Source organism: Scomber scombrus, chromosome 23, assembly GCF_963691925.1.
Source record: "Scomber scombrus chromosome 23, fScoSco1.1, whole genome shotgun sequence".
Taxonomy (NCBI): domain Eukaryota; kingdom Metazoa; phylum Chordata; class Actinopteri; order Scombriformes; family Scombridae; genus Scomber; species Scomber scombrus.
This window is the reverse complement of record NC_084992.1, coordinates 19,929,559-19,953,046: the sequence shown is the minus strand read 5'-3', so window position 1 is coordinate 19,953,046 and position 23,488 is coordinate 19,929,559. Positions and strand designations below refer to the sequence as shown.

Genomic DNA, 23,488 nt, shown 5'->3' with positions numbered 1-23,488 from the left:
CCTGTACTCTGTGAGCACTTTGCACTTGATAAAATTAGTCTCCACTGACTTCACCTCTCCAGCTTGTTACATAGCTGTAATGGCCTCTTGGAAATACCACTTGTCAGAAATAGAGTGAGCGAGCCAACACCTTGCACAATCAGTTTGTCCGCGCCAACATCAACCTCCACTTTAGCAAGTTAGAGCCTAAAGTGAAATAGACCCCCGCAGCACACTTGACCGGAGGTTAGAGCAACATTCTAAATGGTTCTTTAATGAAATGAGTTAAGTGCGCTGTAGGGCTCGGATAACTTGTTATTGTGGTGCTAGAGGTGTAAGAGTGGTGAAAAGAACAAAGAGCAATGTGTACGGCTGATGGATTAATGACCTTCGTCCTGGATGAGGAGAGAAGATGTTTATAATTGATGTTGGTGGAAGGACAGATGGATATTAAAGAGTGGGGGAGGTGATGGAGTGATGGAGCGAGTGATTGAAGGCAACATAAGATGCTGGGGGAGAGCAAGAGACGCAGGGGGGATCAATGGGAAAGCTCTTCCTAGGAAAAAGAGCAGAGATCCACTCTGTTTCATTCCCCAGGACTGTATTCCTCAGACTCCAGGGTATCCCACATCAAAGGCGGAGGCGGATGAAGTGGGGAGATGAAAGAACGACATAGTCTGTACTGGATGTGTGAGGTGCATGCATTAAATATAGTGTGCATGTGTGCTGAATGTGTTCTGACACGCACGTATGATGAGCTGGCATAGGTCAGTCCACACAGGATTTCAAGAATCTTGTGAAGCTTTGACTGTTGTTGACACATGAAAGCTGCTGGGTGGGATTCAATGTTGCACCAATATGCATCAATTTCAGCCCACAGAGAAGGTCCATTATGAATTCACTCAGGTACCATGAGCTTGCATCCATAAAGATTAGTCTTAGAAGAAAAAGAGAACAAAAATAAGGCAGAGTCTTTGAAGACTAACAGCGGTCCCAGTCCTTTCTGATCTTGTGAGATTTAAAGTTGAAACCTGCTGCACACTGCTTTGGAGGCTACTGAACTGAGCAGCCAAATGCTAAATGCTCAGGCGGGGTGAGACCGAGCAGATACAGTGAGGAGGTGACTTCAAAAAACTATCAACGGTCCAGCTCTCTAAGGACCCTGGGTAGACATCTGAAATGTCATTGGTGCCTCTGTTCTTGAGTCGGTGTTGAAGACAATCGTTTGTATTCTTTTCGTCCTTCCTCATCTCAAAGGGCCTGGTGGGGGAGTCCTGGACATGGGGCGACTTTTTGAGTATGCCTGTCACAGAACTGATATTTCACATGTGGGGTGAGCTGGCAAAGACGGAAGAGCGAGGCGAGGAATGCGAGATCATAAAAGAATGACTGTAGTTTGCTGAGAGCCCTTAAATGGAAAACAAATCAAGCCAAACCAATAATGTGACGAGACAAAACCCAAACACGGGAGAGAAAGGGGAACACAAAAGGAGATTTGCTGTGCCGTGTCTGGAACCGCAACATTTAGCCAGAGGCTCGTCACTTACTCCTTCTCTCTTTCTCTAACTGCCTGCCTCCCCTTATTTCTCATTCTGTTTCTTTATCTTTAACCCTGCCTTTGTCCCTCCATCCCCTCTCTTTCTCTGCAGGTTGGCAGTCAAACATAACAGGCTGTGGCCGTTACGTAACAATCCATTTGTTGGCTGTTGGCTGAGAGGCTGCTTGGCCGCCAATACATAAGCAGCAAATAAGGCCCTTAACAGGGGGAAAAAAATTTGCAGACGCCTGTGCATACAAACAAACAAACAAACACAGACTGTAAGAAGATAGAACACAAACAGTGGGGTTAATAGTGGAGGCCTCCTGCTCCTACTCGCTGCTGCGTCATTTAAACTGAGGAGCAAACTGGACTCTCAGGCAATCTGTTAGATTTAATAATATTCTGCCAAAGTCTCTGACACTTATCCCGATGCGACTTAATTTGTGTTTTATATAAACACGCTGTGGGCTGCAAGCTGTGTATACATTTTCTCTAACAGGAATTTAGCCTTAAACTTAGTTTGACAGATACTGCATGTCTTCACTTTCTGCATATGCAAAGAGCCCTGCATTAGGAGTCTGCAGGACAAGATTAAAACAGGGCTTTTTTGCATTATCTATACAACCATCTCTATCTGTAGACCCTTGATTTAGATAAGGAGAACCTCCACAAAAAAAGCTTTGACATGAAATAAAACATGCAAAGAAGAGGGGGAAAAACAACAGAAATGCTATAAAATGAGAGAAATTACCATGACCAAGAAATTCAGGCAAAAAAAGGTAGTTTAAGTAGTTTTAGTTGCCTAAATGTAATCAAAAATGAACAATAAAGGTGGTGGACCAGAAAAATGCTCGTATGAATCATTTGTTTTGGATGGCCCTGATGATGATGACTGTTGTTGGTCAGGAGCAAAGCATGAGCTGGGTATTGGTTGCTATTATAGCGCCACAAAGTGTTCAGAGGGAGGAGTTGGTCTTTTTCACTTACTGTTTCCTACCGTTAGTCGATTGTCATTCTTTAACCCAGAACTCGATCATTCCCTAAACTCAACCTAGCAGTTATTTTAACCTAACAGTCTCTCTCTATTTTTTTTGTCTGAACCTAGCCCAACGCTAACCATAGAGTTACTTACAACATATTTTGTTATTTCATTTAAAAGAATTGTTGGATAAACTACCCAGTTTGATGTTTAGGCTTGAGGGCTTGTCAGCCAAGGAGAAGGAAAGTGGAAAATACATGTTGAGCTTACTGAATGCAATGATGCCGTTCACTGTGCTGTGACTGGAGTTAGAAACAAGGTTGTTGCAGGTGTGCTGATACTTGACTGGGCATACCAATAGATGCTTGCTGGTGTCCAGGTGCACCACTGATAAAAAGCTGTCCTTCAGCCTTTACAAAATGCACCATTTCTAATTCAGAGGCATGTACAGTAGGTTGAGTAAAAAAAGAAAGTTCTTTGTGTGTAGATGGCAGCGAGTGTCAAACTATTTCAAACTCCTGGCTCATTACTTTAACTGCATTAGCCCATATCTATCTTTACATGCATGTTAATGTGCATGTTTCCCTCTCGCGGATTTCGTTGACTTTCCCTAACCTTCAAAACCACGACGTTCACATTTAATTTCCTTCCGCTCTTAGCCGGGAGGGGTGCTTGAACCTAAGCAGTGTGTCTGAATACAAAGACACTGCGTTTTCATGAGGGAATGAACAGTGGGGAAAAACACAGGCAAGTGTTTAGCTGCAGGCTATTTCAGAGCCTGTTGAGAATGTTTGGACAATGCATGGCAGCGCTGGTAAGATGGGCTGTGGCTGTTACGAAGCCATTCACAATCCCTAAATGTCACGACTGTGTAATTGTGTAAAGAAGGAAGAATTACTTCAATGCGGAAAAAGAGCGAGCATTGCCTCTCTGGTGCGAATACATTTGTTCTCATTGAATGCTCATTCAAGTGCCTTTAAGTACAAAAGACTGTTAAGCTCTCTCTAAGTGAAATAAGACAGGTTATAGAAATGGATTGGAGCCAAGATGGCTGAAAGAGTTGCTTGGAGGCAAATAAAGCAGCAATCTTATTTCATCTTGTCTTATTAACAGCAGCAAGCAGATAAAAGTGCAGTCACCCCCAAACCCAAACAGAAATGTGATTTGATGCAACAAGGCAGCCATTCCAGTGTCCACACACACTTCAGTGGCATCGCTGCCACCACAATAACTCCATTACCCCGTACAACCCTAACTCATTTCCCGAGCTCATACTTAGTGTGTACGCTGTGGCTAATGAGGGAAATTAGACAAATAACGAGCACAGTTCACCCTGGATTTGAGTCAACGCATCTCAGACAACAGCCAGTCTGGGGGGCCTCGCAATGGCATGGAAATATATTGTTTCAGCCAGTTCTCACTGATAAACAAACAGCAAACATTTTCTCTGTAATTAGCAGAGCGTCCCTGCCAAAGAGCAGACAGGAACTGGTGATTACCGTGATCACAGCAATCTTCCAAACCCTTCAAAATGCATGACATATCAGCTTTTCACTGCATATTTGTTGAATTATGGAGTGAACTCTTCCGTTTCCCTGCACTCGTTTGATAGGTTTAATTTTTCTTACTGTCACCATAGGCCAAGGAAATATAACACTTTTCTTTTTTTTTTTGCTGTCTGAACACAGGAGGGAACAGATGAAATGAATGATCTTCACATGTCCCGCTGAATGGATGTACAGGGAGTGAACATAAAAAGAAAGTGAATTGTATAGTTTATCTCTAAATTAGCCCCATGCGCCTTAAAGCTCATCAAAATAACACATGCCTGGTACAGTACATTAACTTTAACGGGGTTTTTGATATGTGATGTGAGCCCCAACCTTGCAATAAATGATGTCTGGGGAAAAAAATAAAATAAATAAATGTACAGACGTCAGGGTTGAACGCCTCTCTCAGCAGGACCAAAGGACGTGCCAACAACACTCCAAAAAAAAAAAAAACAACCTAAGAGGATCATTTTTAAACTGGAGCTGATTTTGTACACATAAAACTGCTCCTTCTCTTCTCTCCTTTCCTTCCTCATTCCTTTCCCCTCCCCATCACTTTCAGTCAGCAGATTAAAAAAAAAAAGAGTGTCACGGATGTCAAGAAGTATTAGCTTCTTGTACGAGGCCATGAGGATACAGGGATAGACCTCCTCACTTCCTCAGCATCACTCCAGAGCCCCCCCCCCCACCCCCTCCACTTCTCATCATATAGAGAAGCTGCACTGAAACAAGATCCACTGAAGAAATGGACAAAATAATGTGTCACATTACTGAATCACAAAGGCAGCTACACTGGTGAGTCATATTGAGTGCCACTTAGCTGTAGAAAGCTCTGGCAATTAATTTACAGTTATCACAGCAGTTGCACAAAGATGAAATAACTGGTACCAAAACTACATGCGCCGGCAGAAAAAATAAAAAATAAAAAATGGTGCTTGGAAACTCTGCAAATTGCCGGCTCCAAATGGCTCCAATATGTAATAAACTGTCCTGTTGTGAAGAGGTTTCATTGGGGTTATTTATTTGGAAGGAAGTAGTGTCACTGAAACGTGGGTTTTTAAATGCTGTCAACAATGAGAGCACAAACACACACACAAAAATAATACTAATTCCATTCACCCACATTATAAATAAAGCAGTAATCTAACCCGCAATGTAAATAAAATCGATAGAGATAAGTGACATTGGGAGAGTTGACTATTTAAGAATTCATTAACAGTAAACTGTACTACAAAAACCACAACCCAAGCCAGACATCTTGGCGTAGACATGGACTCAGACCTGGATCTCAACAGACACATTAAGACAATTACAAAGTCAGCCGATTATCACCTGAAGGGTATATCAAGGATTAAAGGACTTATGTCTGAACAGGATTTGGAAAAACTTGTATTTATCTTGAGTAGACTTGACTACTGTAACGGAGCCTTTGCAGGTCTCTAAAAAAAAAAAAAAAAGATCAGACAGCTACAACTAAATCAGAACGCTGCTGCTGGAGTCCTCACTAAGACCTGAAATAGTGGATCACGTCACTCCAGTTACGAGGTCTTTACCATTGGCTTCCTGTTTGGAAAATAATTGATTTTTAAAATACTGCTGATGTTGTTTAGAGCCTAACTACATTTCTGATATGCTGCTATATTATGAGCCATCCAGACCTCTCAGGGGCTCTGGGACAGGTCTGCTTTCTGTCGCCAGAGTCTAAACTAAACATAGAGAAGTAGCATTCATTTAAACTATGGCAGTTCTTTTCTGTAACTTTCACTCTCCTTTATTCTTTATTATATTTTTTATTCTTTATTGTCTTTTATTCTATTCTGTTTGTCTTCTTTTTTATCTTCTAATTAGCTCTGTTTAATCATATTTAAATGTACTTTTATATTGCCTTATGTTGCTTTTGCATTTTGTCTTAATGTCTTTTTATGTTTTATGTAAAGGACTCTGAATTGCCTTGCTGTAGAAATGTGCTAATAATAAACTTGTCTTGCTCTTTCCTCACAGCCCAGATTCTCTTCTGTCCTCCAGCAGGCTGTTTCTAAAGCTATTTACATAAAATCAGCATCATTAATGTCCACCTCCTCCGATTGGCCCAGAGGTGTGGCCCCTACCTTCACCCCCAGCAAATCAGAATACTACCTAGTTTAGCTTATTAAAATTATTTAAATCAGGGACATGCACAAGATACATTAAGACACTTGGTATCAGATTTAGCTGTTAGATAACTTCCATCTGTTGTCCCTGGGTAATAAAACAGAGCAAACCTATCATCTCCACTACAAATAGACTAACAAACTATTGATATCCACTCAGGCACACACACACACACACACACACACACACACACACACACACACACACACACACACACACACACACACACACACACACACACACACACACACACACACACAGACACACACACACACAATATATATTACATACAGTATATCCATTATTACACACACATGTCCAAAGAAATAAAAGTGGGTCGTCAAAATGCCAAATTAATGCTGACAAGACTGGTTATTTAAATTCCATTTTTTTTTACCTTTAAGGTAGAAAATATGGAAATCTGTGCAGGGTCTCAGATTGACAGGTAGCTTATTCCATTCTTTAATAGCTTTAAAAGAAAAAAGCAGATTGTGCCGAAGCAGAAGCACGTTTAGAGACGCTACATTCTCCCCCTGAAGCAGATGTTGAAGCTCTGCTCATTTGCTCAGAGCAGAGATGAACAAAGCTGTTTGGCGGTGGAGGAGCAGCATTATGGATTATCTGGTGCACTAAACGGACATCTGAATACAAAACTGAAATGTCAAAGCTGAACATTTTATATTTAACAAGAATATCACAATGATGATGCTGTTGTGATTTCCCGTCCAGGACTTTCAAGGCTTGTTTATGAAGTGACCTACTTGGTTTTGGTCTTCTTCGTCTGAGACTAATATGATATTCAGTAATGGAAAGACGAAAAAAAATCACTGCATTCATATATGTCTCAGAGGCTTCAGCTGTTAACGAATAAGTCTAAAGTTATCTGCTATATATCCATATGACATGAATTGTCATAACAAAGGAAAAAGCTGCAAAGTGGCTCAGTCACTTTGCAGCTTTTTCCTTTGTTATGACAATTTTGCAGAAACTTCTTCACTGTCTTTCCAATGTGGATATAAGACCATGTCGTCTGCATACGTGATGATCTTCACACCATCAACACAGATGGAAGATCATTGATGTGTTCACTGAGAAGCAACAGTCCTAAGATGGAACCTTGCAGCACTCACATAACATAAGCTGTTAGAGATGATGTTTTATCCTTTTATCTGGACACGCTGAAAGCTGTTAAGTCAATAAGACTGAATACAATTTGGTACATTAACAGAAAATTCTTATTCAGACAGCTTAGAGCAGAATACTGAGTGACTGACTGTAGCAAAAGCCTTTTGAAGGTCAAGAAATACAGCACCCACCACCCCTCCTATGTCGAGGCTAGCCTTAAAGAAACAGCAACATGGAGTTTCAGTAGAACAGTTTGCTCTAAACCTCAATTGCAATAATGAATAATGTAAGTACCCTTATGCTCCATCATTAGCTGGAGTATTGGCTGCAGCTGGAGATGTGAGAAAGTAGTTTGATCTTGTACGATGGGGAAGAACTTGCTGTTGTACACTTGAGGTTTCAAAAGGATGCTTCGTAGTGTGTCTAAGTTTAAGTAAAAATATTTTTTTCAAATGTAGCCAGAGGTCACTAGTTCACATTTCTGTGTGTGCTTGTCTTACAGCCTCAGAAAATGAGGATTGGAAAATTGAAAATTGAAAAAATTGCAGCCATTTCTGGTGTAAATTTCCTTCCGGAAGGCTGTAAGTGTTCTGCTTTGCTTGTTACCTCCCACTCCCACTAATAAGACTGAGGCTCTCCTTACGGTTTAATCCAAAGGAACATTGCACATTAAGGAATTTATGTATATTGTAGATCTATATAATTACAGATTATTATAGAGATTGTTTATTGCATATGGTATTTTAAATTTCGAAATTACAAATTACTTAAAAAACACAGAAGATAAAATTGAGTACTTTTAAAGCACAGGAGGCCCAACCATCACCCTAATTCATCCAAAGGCTAATTGTTCTTGTTTTCTACAATACCTGCCCTTTAAAGTTGGATGACCTTTGTCATCATTGCTAAAATAATAACCACAATTACAGTTCCTTTTTTTTCCTTCAAAATGATCGTGACTCATGGTTGGAAATCAAATACCGCAAAAACCTTTAAAAGTACTGGAAACAGATGATCATAATATAAACAGAAAGAACTAAGGAGCTATAATACAGAGGTGGGAAAAATGTATAGCATTTCAGTAAGAGGGTGGGATGCTTTTCTCTGTTGCATCCCCAGTGAGTAATCTAAGCTGTTAAGATTACTGTTTTTGCTCATAATCATACCGAAAGGAACCTTTCTGGGGCAAAGACTGAAATATTCTGAAAACATATATCAAGTGATATTTATAACTAGCTTTAGGACCTTGCCTTTGTGTATGCCTGAAACTCTAAGCGTGCAGGGAATGCAGAACAGTCCTAATGTGCTTTGTGGTATAGAAGATCATGTTCATAAAAGTGACTCAGACTCTGGTAACTAGCCAACCATACTAAGATATACTGCTACATCCCACATGCAGGATATAACATAGAGCAAAGTATTGGTCTGAGCAGTTGCACGTGTATAAGGTCTGGGTGAGCTTGTCAGTAGACACACGATACATGAGATCTCATTCTCAGCGGTGTCGGAGTCATCTGCAGAGGTCAGATTTAAAGGGGGGAGAGATGAAGAGGAGGGAGGGAAAGAATGAGCTGGTGTCAGTCATGACACAGGCATGTTAGCAGCGATTGCAGATGGAGCGATGAGATGACATTTTGCTCCCCATTTCCTCCCACAGCTGTTGCTACCAGCAGGCAAAGGCAGAAGGAGAGAGGGAAAGAGACAGAGATGCATAGAGCGAGAAACAGAGCGAAAAGAAGGGAGATGATGAAAAGGGAAAGAAGGGATGAAAGATTGCTAACCCGCCCTTTCGCCTCTGCCTATTATTTCTATCGCATGCCCTTCAACTGCTACTGCTGCTGCTACATTCTGTAGTTGTTGTCTCTTTCCTTACCTCCCCTCAATCTCTGGCCTAATTTTTCCTCCCTGTTGCTCTGCTAAAGTCGACACAGGCCATGCTCCGCCAGCAGGCTCGTCAGAGGAATGTGGAGGAGGCCTTGCTGTTTCTAATGAGATCCCCTCAGTGAGATTTCAAACGTCCACCGCATCCCTCGCCTTCAGCTACACCAGCACAAAGTGGTTCACAGGGATAGGTTAGAGTTAAGAGGGGAAGGATGAAGGATGGAGGGATTATGAGGAAATGAATAGAAGGGATAAATCATGAGAAAGAAAAAAGGGAAGCAGATGGAGGGAGAGGCAATGAACCGGGCTTTTTTAATTCTGGAAATGAAAAGTTGGTTGACAGCAGCGTGGACATGAAAGACATGAAAAATTAAGAAAAGGAAAAAAATCGCACATGGACAACAAAGTCCAATCCTCTGTCAGGCTGGCTACCCACCAAATTGCTTCAATACTATCGAGTATTAAACATTGCCTTTTCATTTGGTTCCAAATACTGATACCTAAGGAGTGCACAGGTCAACAATATGGCGGTTGCCACCAATAATGATGTTGTGACCCACGGTGGCGGGCTGGCATTGTTATGGAAGCACAGTGCCAACCCTTCAGCTCCCCCCTGTGTCGCCCCTGTGACTAAGCTGCTCAAGGTTGAGACACTAACCCCTCTGGCAAGCCATATTAGCTCTGTTAGCTCAGTTAGCACTGCTAGCTGCTGATGTTCCAACTTGGCCACTTCCTTGTTTGTAGGTCAATGACATTTTTTTATGTCCATGTTGTTTAGTCAAATTTGAAGGGGATAAAATTAGAAAATGAACATATGAATAACTTTTTTGTGGATCCAGCATAACATTTCTGCTTTTAATCCATTTTAAGAGAATATATTGGAGGATTATGGAAAAAGTGTCTAAGTGGTATAACCATAAAAACTTTGTACCAAATAATTCAACTTGCTTAAAAACATTACATTCTCATTAAAACACCATATCAACTAGTTTGGCATGATATTACATTATAACTTTTATATTAAATAAAGCTAATGGAATACAATTGTTCTAAATATTACATTTCATCTGGGGAATCGTGTAAATCAGGAACCATTTACATTTTTTTTTTAAAGTAGTGAAGTAATTATGATTGTTGTGATTATTATGATGATTATTAAAGTAATTATTAGTATAAGTACATTTATCATTATTTTGTGGTTACACCATTTGACATTTTCAGGAGCATTCAGTCTTACTTTTGGTAAACAATGGTGCAAATGTCTTTTCAAATGACATAAAACCAACAAAAAATACTAAATGTACATTTTGACAAACCTGATGCTGATTTTAAGGCAGTTTTTAAAGATATTTTTGAATTGCTAATCTTACCAACCCTTAATTGTCAGAGTTATCAGAGGTGGGAGCCACATACATGCTATCCTAACTAGCCTTGTGGCTCTGAAGAAGATGGTGACCAAAACAAGATGGCAACAGATCAGCTTTTGAGGTGAAACACCCCGCAACCAGCCAAGGTGAGTGTTTTTTATTCTGACCTAAGATAGAGGCGGGTGCCCTTAAAGGAAATTTTCCCTGCCATCCTGCACAACTAACTCACTAGGGGACGAAACAAGAGATGCAGCAGAGTCCTTTCGAGCCTTAGCTGTTACCTGGACCTTCCTGCAGTACCCAGCCCTTGAAAAATAGGTTGATATTTGTTATGTTTGAGTCTGTAAAAAATGGTAAATTGGTATTAAAAAATGTATCGTTAAAGAAATGGTATCAAAGTCAAGGTATCAGAAATTATGGAACGATACTCAGCCCTAATCAGACACATCATCTAAAGCCAAACCCCATTCATCTGAGGCGTTAAAGAGCTGAGGATCCAGAGTGGCTCAGAGAGGGTTCAGAAGTACATGATATAACTAGAGGGCCAGACCTAATTATGCTTGAAAAATTCATCAATGAAATCTAAAACCTTATCCTCCAACAGACAAGACAGTGAAGAGATGCCATAACCGAGGTGATGTGATTTCTTCAGTTAGAATGAGACAGTAAAGAGGGTGGAGAAAATAAATGTAGCGACACCCGGAGATATTTGTTTTTGATTAAAGTGTGAGTGGTCGTGTGAATGTTTGTGTTGAAATCCATCTTAACAAGCCAATCTGTGCTCTGAAATGTAATTGTTCTTAAAACAACAAGTTGAAAACATCTGATGACAGGAGAGGAAAGTTATTGTAGATGATGTGTCACTGCAAATAAATACGTTTCGAGGAGCAAATGCAATTTTTTTTGGGAATATAACGGTGGAGTAATCTGCCTTTTTCTACCTTGTGTGGTGAGAATTTATATTAAAAAAAAAGGTCTGACAAATACATCCTCAGTGTCAGGCTTTTTTAGATGCACATAAAGACGTCAGATGCATTTTAAAATCTTTAGCATTAAACTGTTTATGTTTGTGTGTTATGTCAGGTGGCTCGCGGCGTTAAATAAAACAGTGTTTAATTATGTGAGCCGCATGATCATACACAAACCGTGTGAGTGTGTGTGACTGAGTGGGATAGCTTTGGTGAATAATGTAACTGCTCGCGCTAAACAAAGCGGCTCTGATCCATCGAGGAGCGCGGAGAAAGAGGGGGTAGACATTAATCAGAGAGATGAGAAGAGCGCTGTAATCAGAGGCTACACTGAGCTGCGGGGTTGTGTGTGTTGTCCCCCCCACCCCCGCCCCCCTTGTTTCATGTGCCCCTCGGTGAACAGCGGCGACATGGCCACATGGTAATAGTAACTCTGCAAAGTGCTCACGCCACTGCCTTCTTCGGGAACGCTTGAGTTTGAAATCCTCCCCATAATGCGTGCCCTATTTTTCTCCTCAGTCTAAACCTCTCTTGCTGCCCCCCCCCCCCCCCCCCCCCCCCCCCCCCCCCCCTTCTTTTTTTTCGGTGGGAGCTTGTTGGCTTCGGACAACTGCTGCGCAACCCGGTGAGATGATTGTAAACTAGCAGAGTGGCTGGCAGGCAAATGAGAGGATTGAAAGCATCCTTTGCCTGCTCTGTCACCCATCCCTGTTGCATCTAGAGCTTTAGAATATTACACTCCCCCTGCTTATGTTATACATACAGTTCTTCAACAAACTTTAACACTAGCTCAGAGGCATTAAAAAGCTGCAAACCCCCCTTTCTAAACCTTCTGCTCTTGCACAAAGCTACCACCAGAGGAGTCGGAGCACGCAGGTCCTGGCTGTGACTTCATCTTTGAGGCAGAACAGCTCACGGATATCCAACAGGCTAAAACAAACCAGGTTTTAGTCTTATTATGTGTTATTGCCATGGTTAATAACACCACCCCCCCAATCCCCTAACATGATAAAAATGTTTTGTGAGGCGCAACATCAGCCTATTTGCTACCTCGCCTGCAGCTTCCTGCAATAAATCCTGCCTCCTTAATGCAATTTGAGATCCTTACCCATGACAAGACAGTGAGCTGACACGTTTGAAATGTATAAACATGATCTCTGTGTTAATATACATGGGTGTGCATGTAGGAAAAAAAAAAAAAGAAGAGGGTGCATCAAAGAAATGGGAGTTAAAGCACCGGAGGAGGAAGGAGTGATTTTCAGTGGCCCACAGTTTTGCAATGACCTACTTTTGATTTAGCAGGAAGGGGAGAGCGATCTTTAATGCATCACAGCTCACACTTTCATTTCTATGAGGTTTGTTGCATCTCTTTACAAGATCCCTGTCATGTAACATTCTACATAGCTGCTACCGTACTACGAAATAGAGCACCTGTAGAGGCACGGTAAGCTAACGTAATTAGAGTAGGTTGGAAGTCAGAGCTGTAATCCTAGAACACACTTTGTCGAATAACTCCAGAGGCTTCTTTATTAAATGGAAGTGCCTGTGATGAGATGCACTCTCACCCCGCACTCACTCCGGGCCGTGACTGTGTTTGAAAGGGTGTCAGTGGAAAGTAAAAGTGATTGTTTTTAGTTTTTTTTTTACCATCTTGCCGCATGAAAAGCTGACACAGAAGTGGAACAAAGGATGAAAAGGGGGAGTGGGCCGGTCGCTGCTTAACAACAAAACAGGAAACAAACAGAATCAGAGACGTGCTCGATGACGTGGTGACGGAACGAGAGAGCGCGAGAGAGAGGAAAAAAACAAAATGATGTCAGAGTGAGTCAGAGGTTTGAGTTTGAAAGCCCAGTTGTGTGTGTGTGTACAAATAAATAGTGGTTATAAACCTATGTATGTATATGGATGGATAGATAAAAAACACAATTGCCACAATCGATCAGTCATTCATTCACTCCTTCGCTCTCTGTTTCATCACCTCTCTGTTTCTCCTCCTCTCTCTCAGGGTACCGTCTGCCTCTCTAAATCAGCCTCACTCGTCCGCCCAACTTGACTTGTCGTTAGTAATGCACTAATCAACCGCCGGCCATTAAAATCCATTCTCTCCCTGGTGGAGGCGCGCCGGTGACAGGAGGGAAGAAGGAGTGATGGAGATTGGCCTTAATAACAAGCACACAGTGTTACAGTGTTGGCTGTGTCCACGCGACAATGTAATCAGAGAGAAAAGGGGAAAAAATGGGAAAGGGAGGATGGAAGAGGAACGATGAAAAAAGGGCTACTCTACATCGAAGAAAGCACAAAAAAAAAAAAAAACGACAACAATACTGACCTTTACAAAATGGGGACGCTTGCCAGTGAGAAAATGGTGGCTGATGCAACTAAGCCTCTAATCTGGAGGAAAGTCTCTGTGTATGAGCTGCCTCCAAAAGTTCCAAACCAATTTGTAGGCCTCAATTTCTGGGGGACAAGGTGACGCTATGACTAATGTCTAACTAAATATTATTAAGGTCAAAGTAATAAATCATGTCAATGTAATAAATCACTTAATGTAGGTGACTAAACTATCACCTCGAAGGAAACTTTGGTCCAGCAGTCTCACTTTGTATGGATTTCAATGGATTTAGTGGAAGGACAGAAGAGAAATGAGCAAGGACAATGAAAATGACAAAATGTCTAGCTTAAAAATGACCCAAAAAATGAAGTTATGATCAGTTTTGACCCTCTCTGAGTCACTAATGGCCAGGATCACATCAGAAGGTTCAGGATCACATCAAAAAGCACAATCCTGAGACTACAGCTAACCGCTGACATTACTTCCGTATTTTGCACATGAGAGGCACTTTCTAAAACTCGCATTACCTCATTCCTCATGAAACATAGAAAAATCACAGCCTCCTCCTCTTCCTTCACTCAGGGAAAGAACAGTGCAGTGACAGTGGCAGCCATTTTGTGCCTGTGTTTTTTTTTTTTTCTCCCCCCCCCCCAAGCCTAAGTGCTGAGTGAATAAGGAGAGAGTTGGGATGAGAGCCAGGACAGTGTTTTGGCAGGAGTAGACGCACAGGCCAATGCATGACAAATGAGTGTGTCATGCATACTGTTGAGCCTGGGCAGAGACCTGCCCGGCTTCATCCGTTTGGTGAACACGGCACAAGTCAATTTGACTACAAAGACCCCCTCCAACCCCCCAAACACACACACACACACACAAACACACGTATCAGGCGGATGGAGGGAGCTGTCTTGATTTCATTCCAAGAGAGGGGGAGAGGGACTTGAGGGGATGAAAGTAAGGGTGCATGGGGGGACAGGGAAATACAGGAGAATGAAGGAAGGAGAGAGGATATGAAGCATCCTGGCAGAGGAGGGGAGAGAGAGAGAAGAGAGAGAGAGAGAGAGAGAGGAGAGAGAGAGAGAGAGAGAGAGAGAGAGAGAGAGAGAGAGAGAGAGAGAGAGAGAGAGAGAGAGAGAGAGAGAGAGAGAGAGAGAGAGAGAGGGAGGGAGGGGTAGCAGTGGAAAACAAACAGAATGTGAATCAGGGAGTGACATGCGCAAGGAGACGGTGACGGAACGAGAGAGAATAATGACAACAAAAAAAAATGGGGGTGATTCGACGGGGTGAATGAAATAGAGAAAAATAGGAAAGGACAGCGAGAGTCAGAAGTTTCAATTTGTAAGCTTCAACCATTTTCCCCCCCCCCTCTCACTCTGGGTATTATTATGCTTTCATGTTTTAGAAATAGTCCTCCATAGGGGCCACAACTCCATCAGAACACATACAATATGCATACAGAGCAGAGCCCTTGTTCTCCCTGCGACAATAAATCATCCCCTCCTGACTGTTTTATGCTCAGTGAAGCACTGGCTTTGACGACAGTTCATTTCATGCCAATTGTTCGGCGCTTTTCCCTTTCCTCCTCGCAGCCCCACCCCCTATACCCACCCACCCCCCAGCCAGCCCCTCCATTCTCTTTTCATTGGACGAAGACAGTCTCCTGCACGCGTCTGATTAAAAAACCTCGCTCTGACAATAGGCAAGAAGTTGGCATCTACAAGAGGAAATCAATGGCACCAAATGGCACCCTATATGCTTTTTTATTGTGCGCATGGAGCTTGACTGCAGGTGCGGGAGGTAAAAGGTTAAAAATTGCATTTGTGTTCATCTCAAATGTCACGGATGCTGAAATGTAGCGTGTTGGTTAACCGAAGCCAAACAACACGGTCAGCGTATCGAATGGCGTGAAAGAAAACACGAGTACATCATGTCTGGAAAATGTCAGCCGCCCGTGCACCAAACAGTTCTCCATTTCAACAGCTGTCATGGCGAATTTGGCAAAGACTCAACATCTGACAACACGCACACACCCTGAAACGTAACAATGCAGGGGCTGAGCTGAAGATAGACAATTACAGATGGGGTGTAGCTTTCTCTGTCGTTAAATCACTGCTACATCCCACAGCTGTCTACTTTTGTTGTTGAATCGCTTCGTCTACATCTGTGTGTGTGTGTGTGTGTGTGTGTGTGTGTAGGTCTTGCCAGGCTGGATGCAGCATGTTAAACAGCAGATTGCTGATGTTCCTGTGATGTGCTGGCTGTAAATCTCCTTGGCAGACAGTGGACATACAACTATCCATTAAGTGTTCTGACAGCGGTCTCTGATCACCTGGTTGACCTGGGTCAACCTCTCCTCACTCGACCACTCCATATTGTTTACTGCTGGCGGTGATGGAGGTACAGCCCTTGAAGAGTGCAACCAAGAGCATCCACCCGCCAGCATTTTAAAAGCATTTTCAGTGAGTATGAGATAAATGTTACTCATCGATCTCATGGAATAGATATTCTTATTTCTAAAAATGTATCAGTCTACATGAGAGACATACATGTGAAGCATCCACACGTTGCCCATGTGCTGTTGCTGTTTTTTTATATATATATATATATATATATATATATTAGGAGCATGTTAAAGAATGAGTTTGACATCTTTGAGATGATCAATAGAAAATCAATACCACTTTGATGTGCATGAAGTATGAATTTGGAGCCCTGCAGGCCTTAAGCTCAGCTTCAGGTGACAGCGACAGTCCAGGAAAGGAAGGTCGTCTCAGTAGCACTAAAGTCTGCTGTGAATTTGGTGTTTGATTAAAATTTAAAGAGCGCGTGTGGCAAAAGAATGTGACCTGTTTAAAACAGCCTGAACTTGAATCATAAAGTGAACTACATTATTAAAGGACCCGATCTGCCATGCTTTAATACTTTTATGCACACCAATGGGACAAAAGATGAAAAAAATATGTGATGGTGCGTCTTTGGAAAGAGGGCTCATTTACTTTTGTTAAGAAGCAGTTTAGCATTTTCATTAATCCCTTATTGTGCATCAGGAAATATTTCACAATTTAAGTGGATAATTAAAGCAAATCCACTGTGTCTCTAGAGAAGACTCTAGGATTTAAGCTGATACGATGACTTATTTGTATTTGAAAATATTTCTGTCTGTTCCTCTTCATTTACTTTCCCTGAGATTTTACGCCTGTGTAACCCAATTGCGTTATTCCTGTGTCATCCTCCCAATCACTTCTCTCATCTAATCTCTGCTAATGCAGGTCATTGTCATTGGAGAAGGAGCCTTGACTGTGTCAGACGGCATAACAAAGCACTAATGATGCACGGCCAAATTAAATACCTGTGATTGTAATCCCACCAGATGGGAGACTTAATGTAGCATTGCTCAAAGACACGGCAGCCTTCAGTCGCTGGCATCAGTCGTAGAATCACTGACTGACCGGAAAGAGATAGAACAGAGCGGGATGAAGAGAAGAAACAGACATGCAGTGGTGTGTATGACGACAGTAAAGCTGAGGAGTTAACAAAGGGGGAAAAAAAGTAATTAAAGCTGCAAGCAGCGATGAACAGGCCCTCGCTCCCCTGTGCATGTCAAGATGTGGCGCAGTCTTTTGACACATAGGGCCTGATATATATATATATATATAACAGAGACAAACATTTTTGATAACTTTTCATCCCCACGGTTTTAAGATGACACGGAGTAAATTTGAAGTTGGTCAGATTAAATGGAAATGGTGAAAATGGTGCCGAAATTGAAAATTCAAATCAAAATGGCAAACTTCTGGTTGGAGTTAGTGCATGGGTCCAAGAGACTTTTTTGTGCATGGCTACATGATACATATGCATACCGAATTTCGTCTGTTTGCATCAATCTGGAGCGAGGGGCTCTATTTTTTTTAATTAGTCTCGGTGGTGCAGTTGAGCTATTTTGCCACGCCCATTTCCGCAAACGATAAATATAAACATTTTCACCCGGTCTGATGTGTGTGCAAATTTTCATGAGTTTTTGGGCACGTGTTTTGCACTGCTTGGTGCTTGGGGCTTAATAAGTGAGCAGAAAACTTATAAACTAGGAAAAATGTTGAGCCACATTAGCAACTGGGTCTCTTGACCACCTCCTTCTCTTCCCCGGCAGACATTAAGAAGAAAATTTAGGTCTGAGGAGTGCACAATTTGTTGATGTCACATTAAAGGATTTTGGGGTAATGAAGTCCTTAAAAAAAAGAGTCAAGCACCCAGGGTCGCCCACAGGCTCCGTCATCTGCACCAGTCCTATCTAATTAATCAAAGGTTTTAGGATAGGGACCACCCTTAAGGTAAGTTAATTAAAAACACATTTTTACTGCAGGCTGTATTAAGTCTTTACCTCTGGAAAAAGGGAGGAAAAAAAACTAAAAAAAAACTTCTCAACTCGCCTCCGGCCCTTCAGAAGCATAAAGTGAAAAAGCCAACTGCTAATTTAGAGCTATTCAAGGGTAAGCGGATTGCACAGAGTGAGGCTCGAGGCTTAGTGCAGATTGCAGGGCAGTGTGTTTAATGCAAGAGAGATAGCAGGGTCATTTAAAGCACCACCGAAACCAGCAGCTTGACTCCCTGCAGTAACAAACCTCTGTTCACACATTGTCTCTGCATGATGTTCACTCATCTGCTGTCTGTGACTCCCTCCGACTCCCCCCCCCCCCCCCCCCCTCCTGTCTTTCTGCTCTATTCTTTATTCACTTCAACATCCCTTAGTCATGTCCATGCTGCATATTCTTTCTGATCATGATTCATATTTTTTTGTTTTGTTTTTCATATTCTACTGAAATGCAAGTGCAAAGAAAACAATGCGTCCCGAGGGAGTGAACACAATCCTGAAACGCTGCTGATCAAATACATGATCAAATAGATGATGGATGACCTTACTGTTAAAGTATTGTTACTCCTCCAAAATAGCTCTGGCTCTGATGTTTTCTATGCTAAAAATTCAAAATCATTAAAAGTATGATAGCGTAGAGATAATTTAGAGAGGTCTGGTGGAATAATTACACATGAAGTTGAAAGCCAATGAGATTTGAGAGTGTCTGTTATGCGCAGTGGGAACTCCCTAGATATCTATCTCCTCGGGGCCACAAATGATTACAGATGAGGGCAGCGCTTTGGTGTCTTTATGTGCCGATGTGTTCGAGGACTTTATAAACATAGGCGTTTTTTTGTTGGTTTATTTGCATGGCGGAACAAAGCAGGTATTCTCCCTAAGGTGCCTTTGTGACTGTCAGTCACGCTGACAAATCCAACAGCAGAGGATCAAAACACAGAGAGCACTTGGATCTCGCTGTCACCTCTGCGATGTCTGTAATATGCATGGTCATTCACAGGAGAAGAGTGTACATGCAGGGTGGTGAGCTGCTGACTTTAAATACTCATCTCTTTCACATGCAAACATTGCCCTTTATGCCTGCCACCAACACTAGGAATGATGTGAAAGCTGCTTGCCTTTTTTTCCCCAGAAGATTAAAACAGCATTAGAGCTAAAAAAGCTGCTTTTGAGTCATGGTCAAGGTGAATGTAATGCTGGCTTTATACTTCAAGCACCACTTTTAGAGCCTGAAATACCAGGCAAACTTATCCTTTGTTAAAGATAATGTCAATCATACTATATTGTTGAATCTGCTTACATACTGTTCAGTGTCAAAGTTGACCCATTTTTACATTGGAGAGCTGTAAAAACAGCTTGTATTTAGCATGACTTAGCCCTATATGATCTACAGTTTACAAAAATGGAAATAAAATGCAGATGATACACAACATGTTGTTGTATTTGTCATATTTTATAAAATGTTCTCATCAAATATAACCATAAAATTGTGATTGTCATAATTCCATAAGATGAATCAAACATGTATTAATAACTGATGGGAAATGTACAAATGTGACTTGGTGTGGAGATTAATTATGAGTCCGAATATGAACAGTATGTAATGGTTAACATACTACTCACTCTTGTGACTGATAGTAGCAATTCTTGTACTGTAACTTTAACAAATGATTGAAATTTCACTACAAAAAGTTGTATATATAATGCTGATCATCCATCATCAACCTCAACACAGTGGTATCTGGCTTGGATACAGAATGGATATTCTACTCTCTAAGTATGCTCAGTATATCTAATGATATACTGAGCATACATGAGAATGCTCTAGAGGCTGTTCAGTATTACATATTTATTTAGGACCTTTTCTAAAAGGACATCTCTGTAGCCGTGGTGACAAAAGCATGAATAACTTTATCAATCACTTCAAATCATTGCTGGGAAATTCTTCCTCGATGGAGCATGTAGTAGTCATTAGGAAACATGCTGGTTTTCATTTCTCACTATTATTCCAACAAAAAGCCACACGCAGCCAGTCAACAGCGAAGCTGTTGCCACACAATGATCTTCAATTTTCTCTAATGGAGCTTGTTTGACAGAGCTTCAGCTATTCTTACCTCTCACACACACATACACACACATACGCACACTCTTATATCACTTTGGATTAAACATATAGGTGAGTGATTTAAAGAGGTACAAAAAAACACTGCATTTTTTTTTCACCCTTCATCCCCACGGCGATAATGACTTCTCTCTCACAGTTCTCTTGCACTGGCTAAATGTAGAGGTGTAATCAAGACTACATGCCTATGATTGCATTCCCTCCCGTTTAAGGATGTGACGGTGGTGTAATGAGACTGTATTAGTAGTCTCTGTTTTGTTCCAAGCGTCTCTACACTTTTACACCTTTGGGGAAAAAAAGAAAAATGTCATCTGTTTTTTACTGTCACTATTCCCTGAGATAACAATGTTAGCTTTCATATGGTTACAAAGACAAAGCACAGTGAGGATATTGCAGACTGCTTGTAAAATGGAACTGATGATGAGTTATGTAGCATCAATAAACAAGATAAGATGAAAACCTAGTATATGGATGGACTGTGTACAGGTGTATGAGATTGTGGAGAGTTTGTCTATTATTTGAATCCCTGGATATTAAATGTGGTCTCAGTAATACTTGCACTAAAGTAGCACATCACATGACATGGTTAAGCTATGTTTGAGTCTAAACAGGCTATAAATGTGCTTGTGAGAACACTTTCCACTCTTATGTTAAGATGTTTGATTTGAAAGAGAACTTATTTTAATTCTAATTATAACTATTCTAATTATATGTTAACTCCCTGCGCTCCGTCATCTGTTTCTATCTCTCGTTTCTCTAAGACTCACTCTGTATTGAGTGTTTTGTCACAGTGATTGTTATTTGGGCTGCTTTAACTGTGCGCTCTGCCTAATTCCTCTCGGTGATGAGCTGCTGCTTCTCCTACTCTGTGAGTTCATGCTGTTTGTCCTGGTGCATGGGCAGATGTTTTCTTTTCCTCTTTTGGTGAGATAGCTGTGGAATAAGGTGCAGTCAATAGCCCGAGACTAGTATAAGACCTACCTGCAAGCTCTAGTAAAGGTATAAATAACCTAGAACCTTTATCTTGTGTGAATCTGCCTGCCTATGTCTGTAACCTCCTGTATTTTGCCAAAAACAGAGGTCATGTGATGAAACTACTTTTTGGTTGTTGTTTTTTTTTTTTCAAATGTGTTTTTCTTTGTGCCTTTTTCTACCTCTTTGTCAGTGGCTGATCGTGGTGGCTGCTGTAGCAATTGTAGATCCAAGTTTAGACAGGATTTTGGGTGAAAATTCAGGAGCCTTATCTCCACCCAGTTACTGCAATTACAGAACAATCAAGCGCTCCCAGAAGCAGCCGCCTCAAACTAAACTGATAAAACAGCCTACGCGCTGTTGTTCGCTGTAATGTGAAAACATCTGAGGGATAAAAAAAAGTATGCTTCCTGGTATTAGTGCAGTTCTAAAATCCAAATAGAAGCTGCTGTCAGTGCTGTCGGGCGGAGAGTGTAACACAGTGGACGGGATAGATGCTGCTATGTGTCTGTTTAAAAAAAGAGTTGAGCCGACTTTGCTGCTTTTAACAGCAGACCTGAGAGCATCAGTCAGAGTAGGGAACACAGTCACTCTGTGTCTGACTCTCCTCTGTCTCCGTCATCTCTTTCTGCTTCCTTCACGGTTATGTATTTAGGTTATTAAGAGACAAGACAGGTTTGCAGCCCGTCATGTTGTCAGGCATATCCAGGAGGATGATGTCAGTGACTTAAGAGTAAAGTACAGACTTTGCTTATCCTGGGTGAACGTGCTGCAGTGGAATAGTTCTGTGTCGACATAATATAAACTGTTTGCGCCAATTTATTTTGAAAGAGAGAGGAAGAGGAAGCTCCAACAATCAGCCAGCTGACCAATAGTATAACTTCATCACTCAGCTACAACTGCATGGGTAGGGCTGGCTCCAGTGTTGCACTACAGTCAAAAACACATTTATCTAGCTCAGAGGAAGCTGCTTAATTGGAATTTTGCACAGCAGATAATAACAATTAACTTGTGTTGTGCCAATCTTTTTCAGTTTGTTCAGGTATGGAATTTTATATTTGGATTCAGTGTACATTTTGGGGATAAATATAGCTGTGCACTGAACTACAACATAAAAAAGTGCATTTACAGTGGCTGTTTCTTGTAAACAAAAGCCTTTTTGTCACCAGCAGTTTTGTCCCAAGACCTTTAAATTGTCATGATACTGTGATTTAAAGCTAGGCAGCTCAAAAGAGAGCAGTGAGCTGAGACACATTTAAACAGTGCACTGTTATTGCTTCAGGTTTTTGTTGTATTGTGGAGTATAGTGGACATTTACACTCTACCGCTGATCATATTGTTGGCAACAATGAGCTAAGAGGGCATCCTCAAGAAAGTGTGTAAATGATTCCAATTACAGAAAGCACTCCAGCTGACCTCATGAATTTAAACAGGCTCATGTATTCCAAATACAGCCGTTCGACAAGATCAAATGAGAAAACTAAATTGGAACACATGAGCTCCAGTTGTAAGCAACGCAAACACCATCTTGCTCTTTTCCCTGTTTTATGAGGTGCGAGCTGAATAATAGCACAGGACGTGGCTGTTCTGATGTAGAGAAAGCAGAGGGAGCGTTGTTAAAAAAAAAAGACGGAAAATATGGTGCTCATTATTATGAAAAGGACAAAAGGAGACAGAGAGGAATAATGAAAAGACAGAAGGGTGGAATAAAGGGAGAAAGACAGATGAGCAATTTGCCTTTGTGCTGCTGAGAAAAGGAGAGGGTGGTGGCAAAATGCACATGGAAATGGAGGGAGAGCATAAGGGCTCGACAAAATGAAGTGAGCGACAAGTGAAGCATCACATGCTGTCTCTAATGCAGTCTGCTGTGAGCTCTAATGAGCAACCCAATGATACTTTGTGAAAGGAACCAATATAGAGTAAAAAAGAAAGTCAAAGAAAAGTCCAAATTACCTGTAACTGGTTTGATATAAATTGGCCCTTCAACAGCACTGAGGAGGTGGAGGTGGCATGAGCTGCCCTCATTTGCCTCAAAAGGAGGTAATTTGCCTCCAAAAACGTGTCAATTGCCCACTTTTATAATCACCATACGTATTAATATTGCAATGTCCCCTGACTATTAAAATATGACACATAGAAGAATAAGTCAAAAT

General features: G+C 41.4%; 1 protein-coding gene across 1 annotated transcript in view; it reads right to left on the bottom strand.

Moving 5' to 3' along the window:
* The window catches only part of nrxn2b (neurexin 2b), a 590,949-nt gene that overhangs the window by 119,453 nt on the left and 448,008 nt on the right, over positions 1–23,488 (bottom strand). Inside the window, 1 exon segment of the mRNA XM_062444511.1 lies at positions 12,829–12,888. Coding sequence (XP_062300495.1) covers positions 12,829–12,888 — 60 coding nt within the window.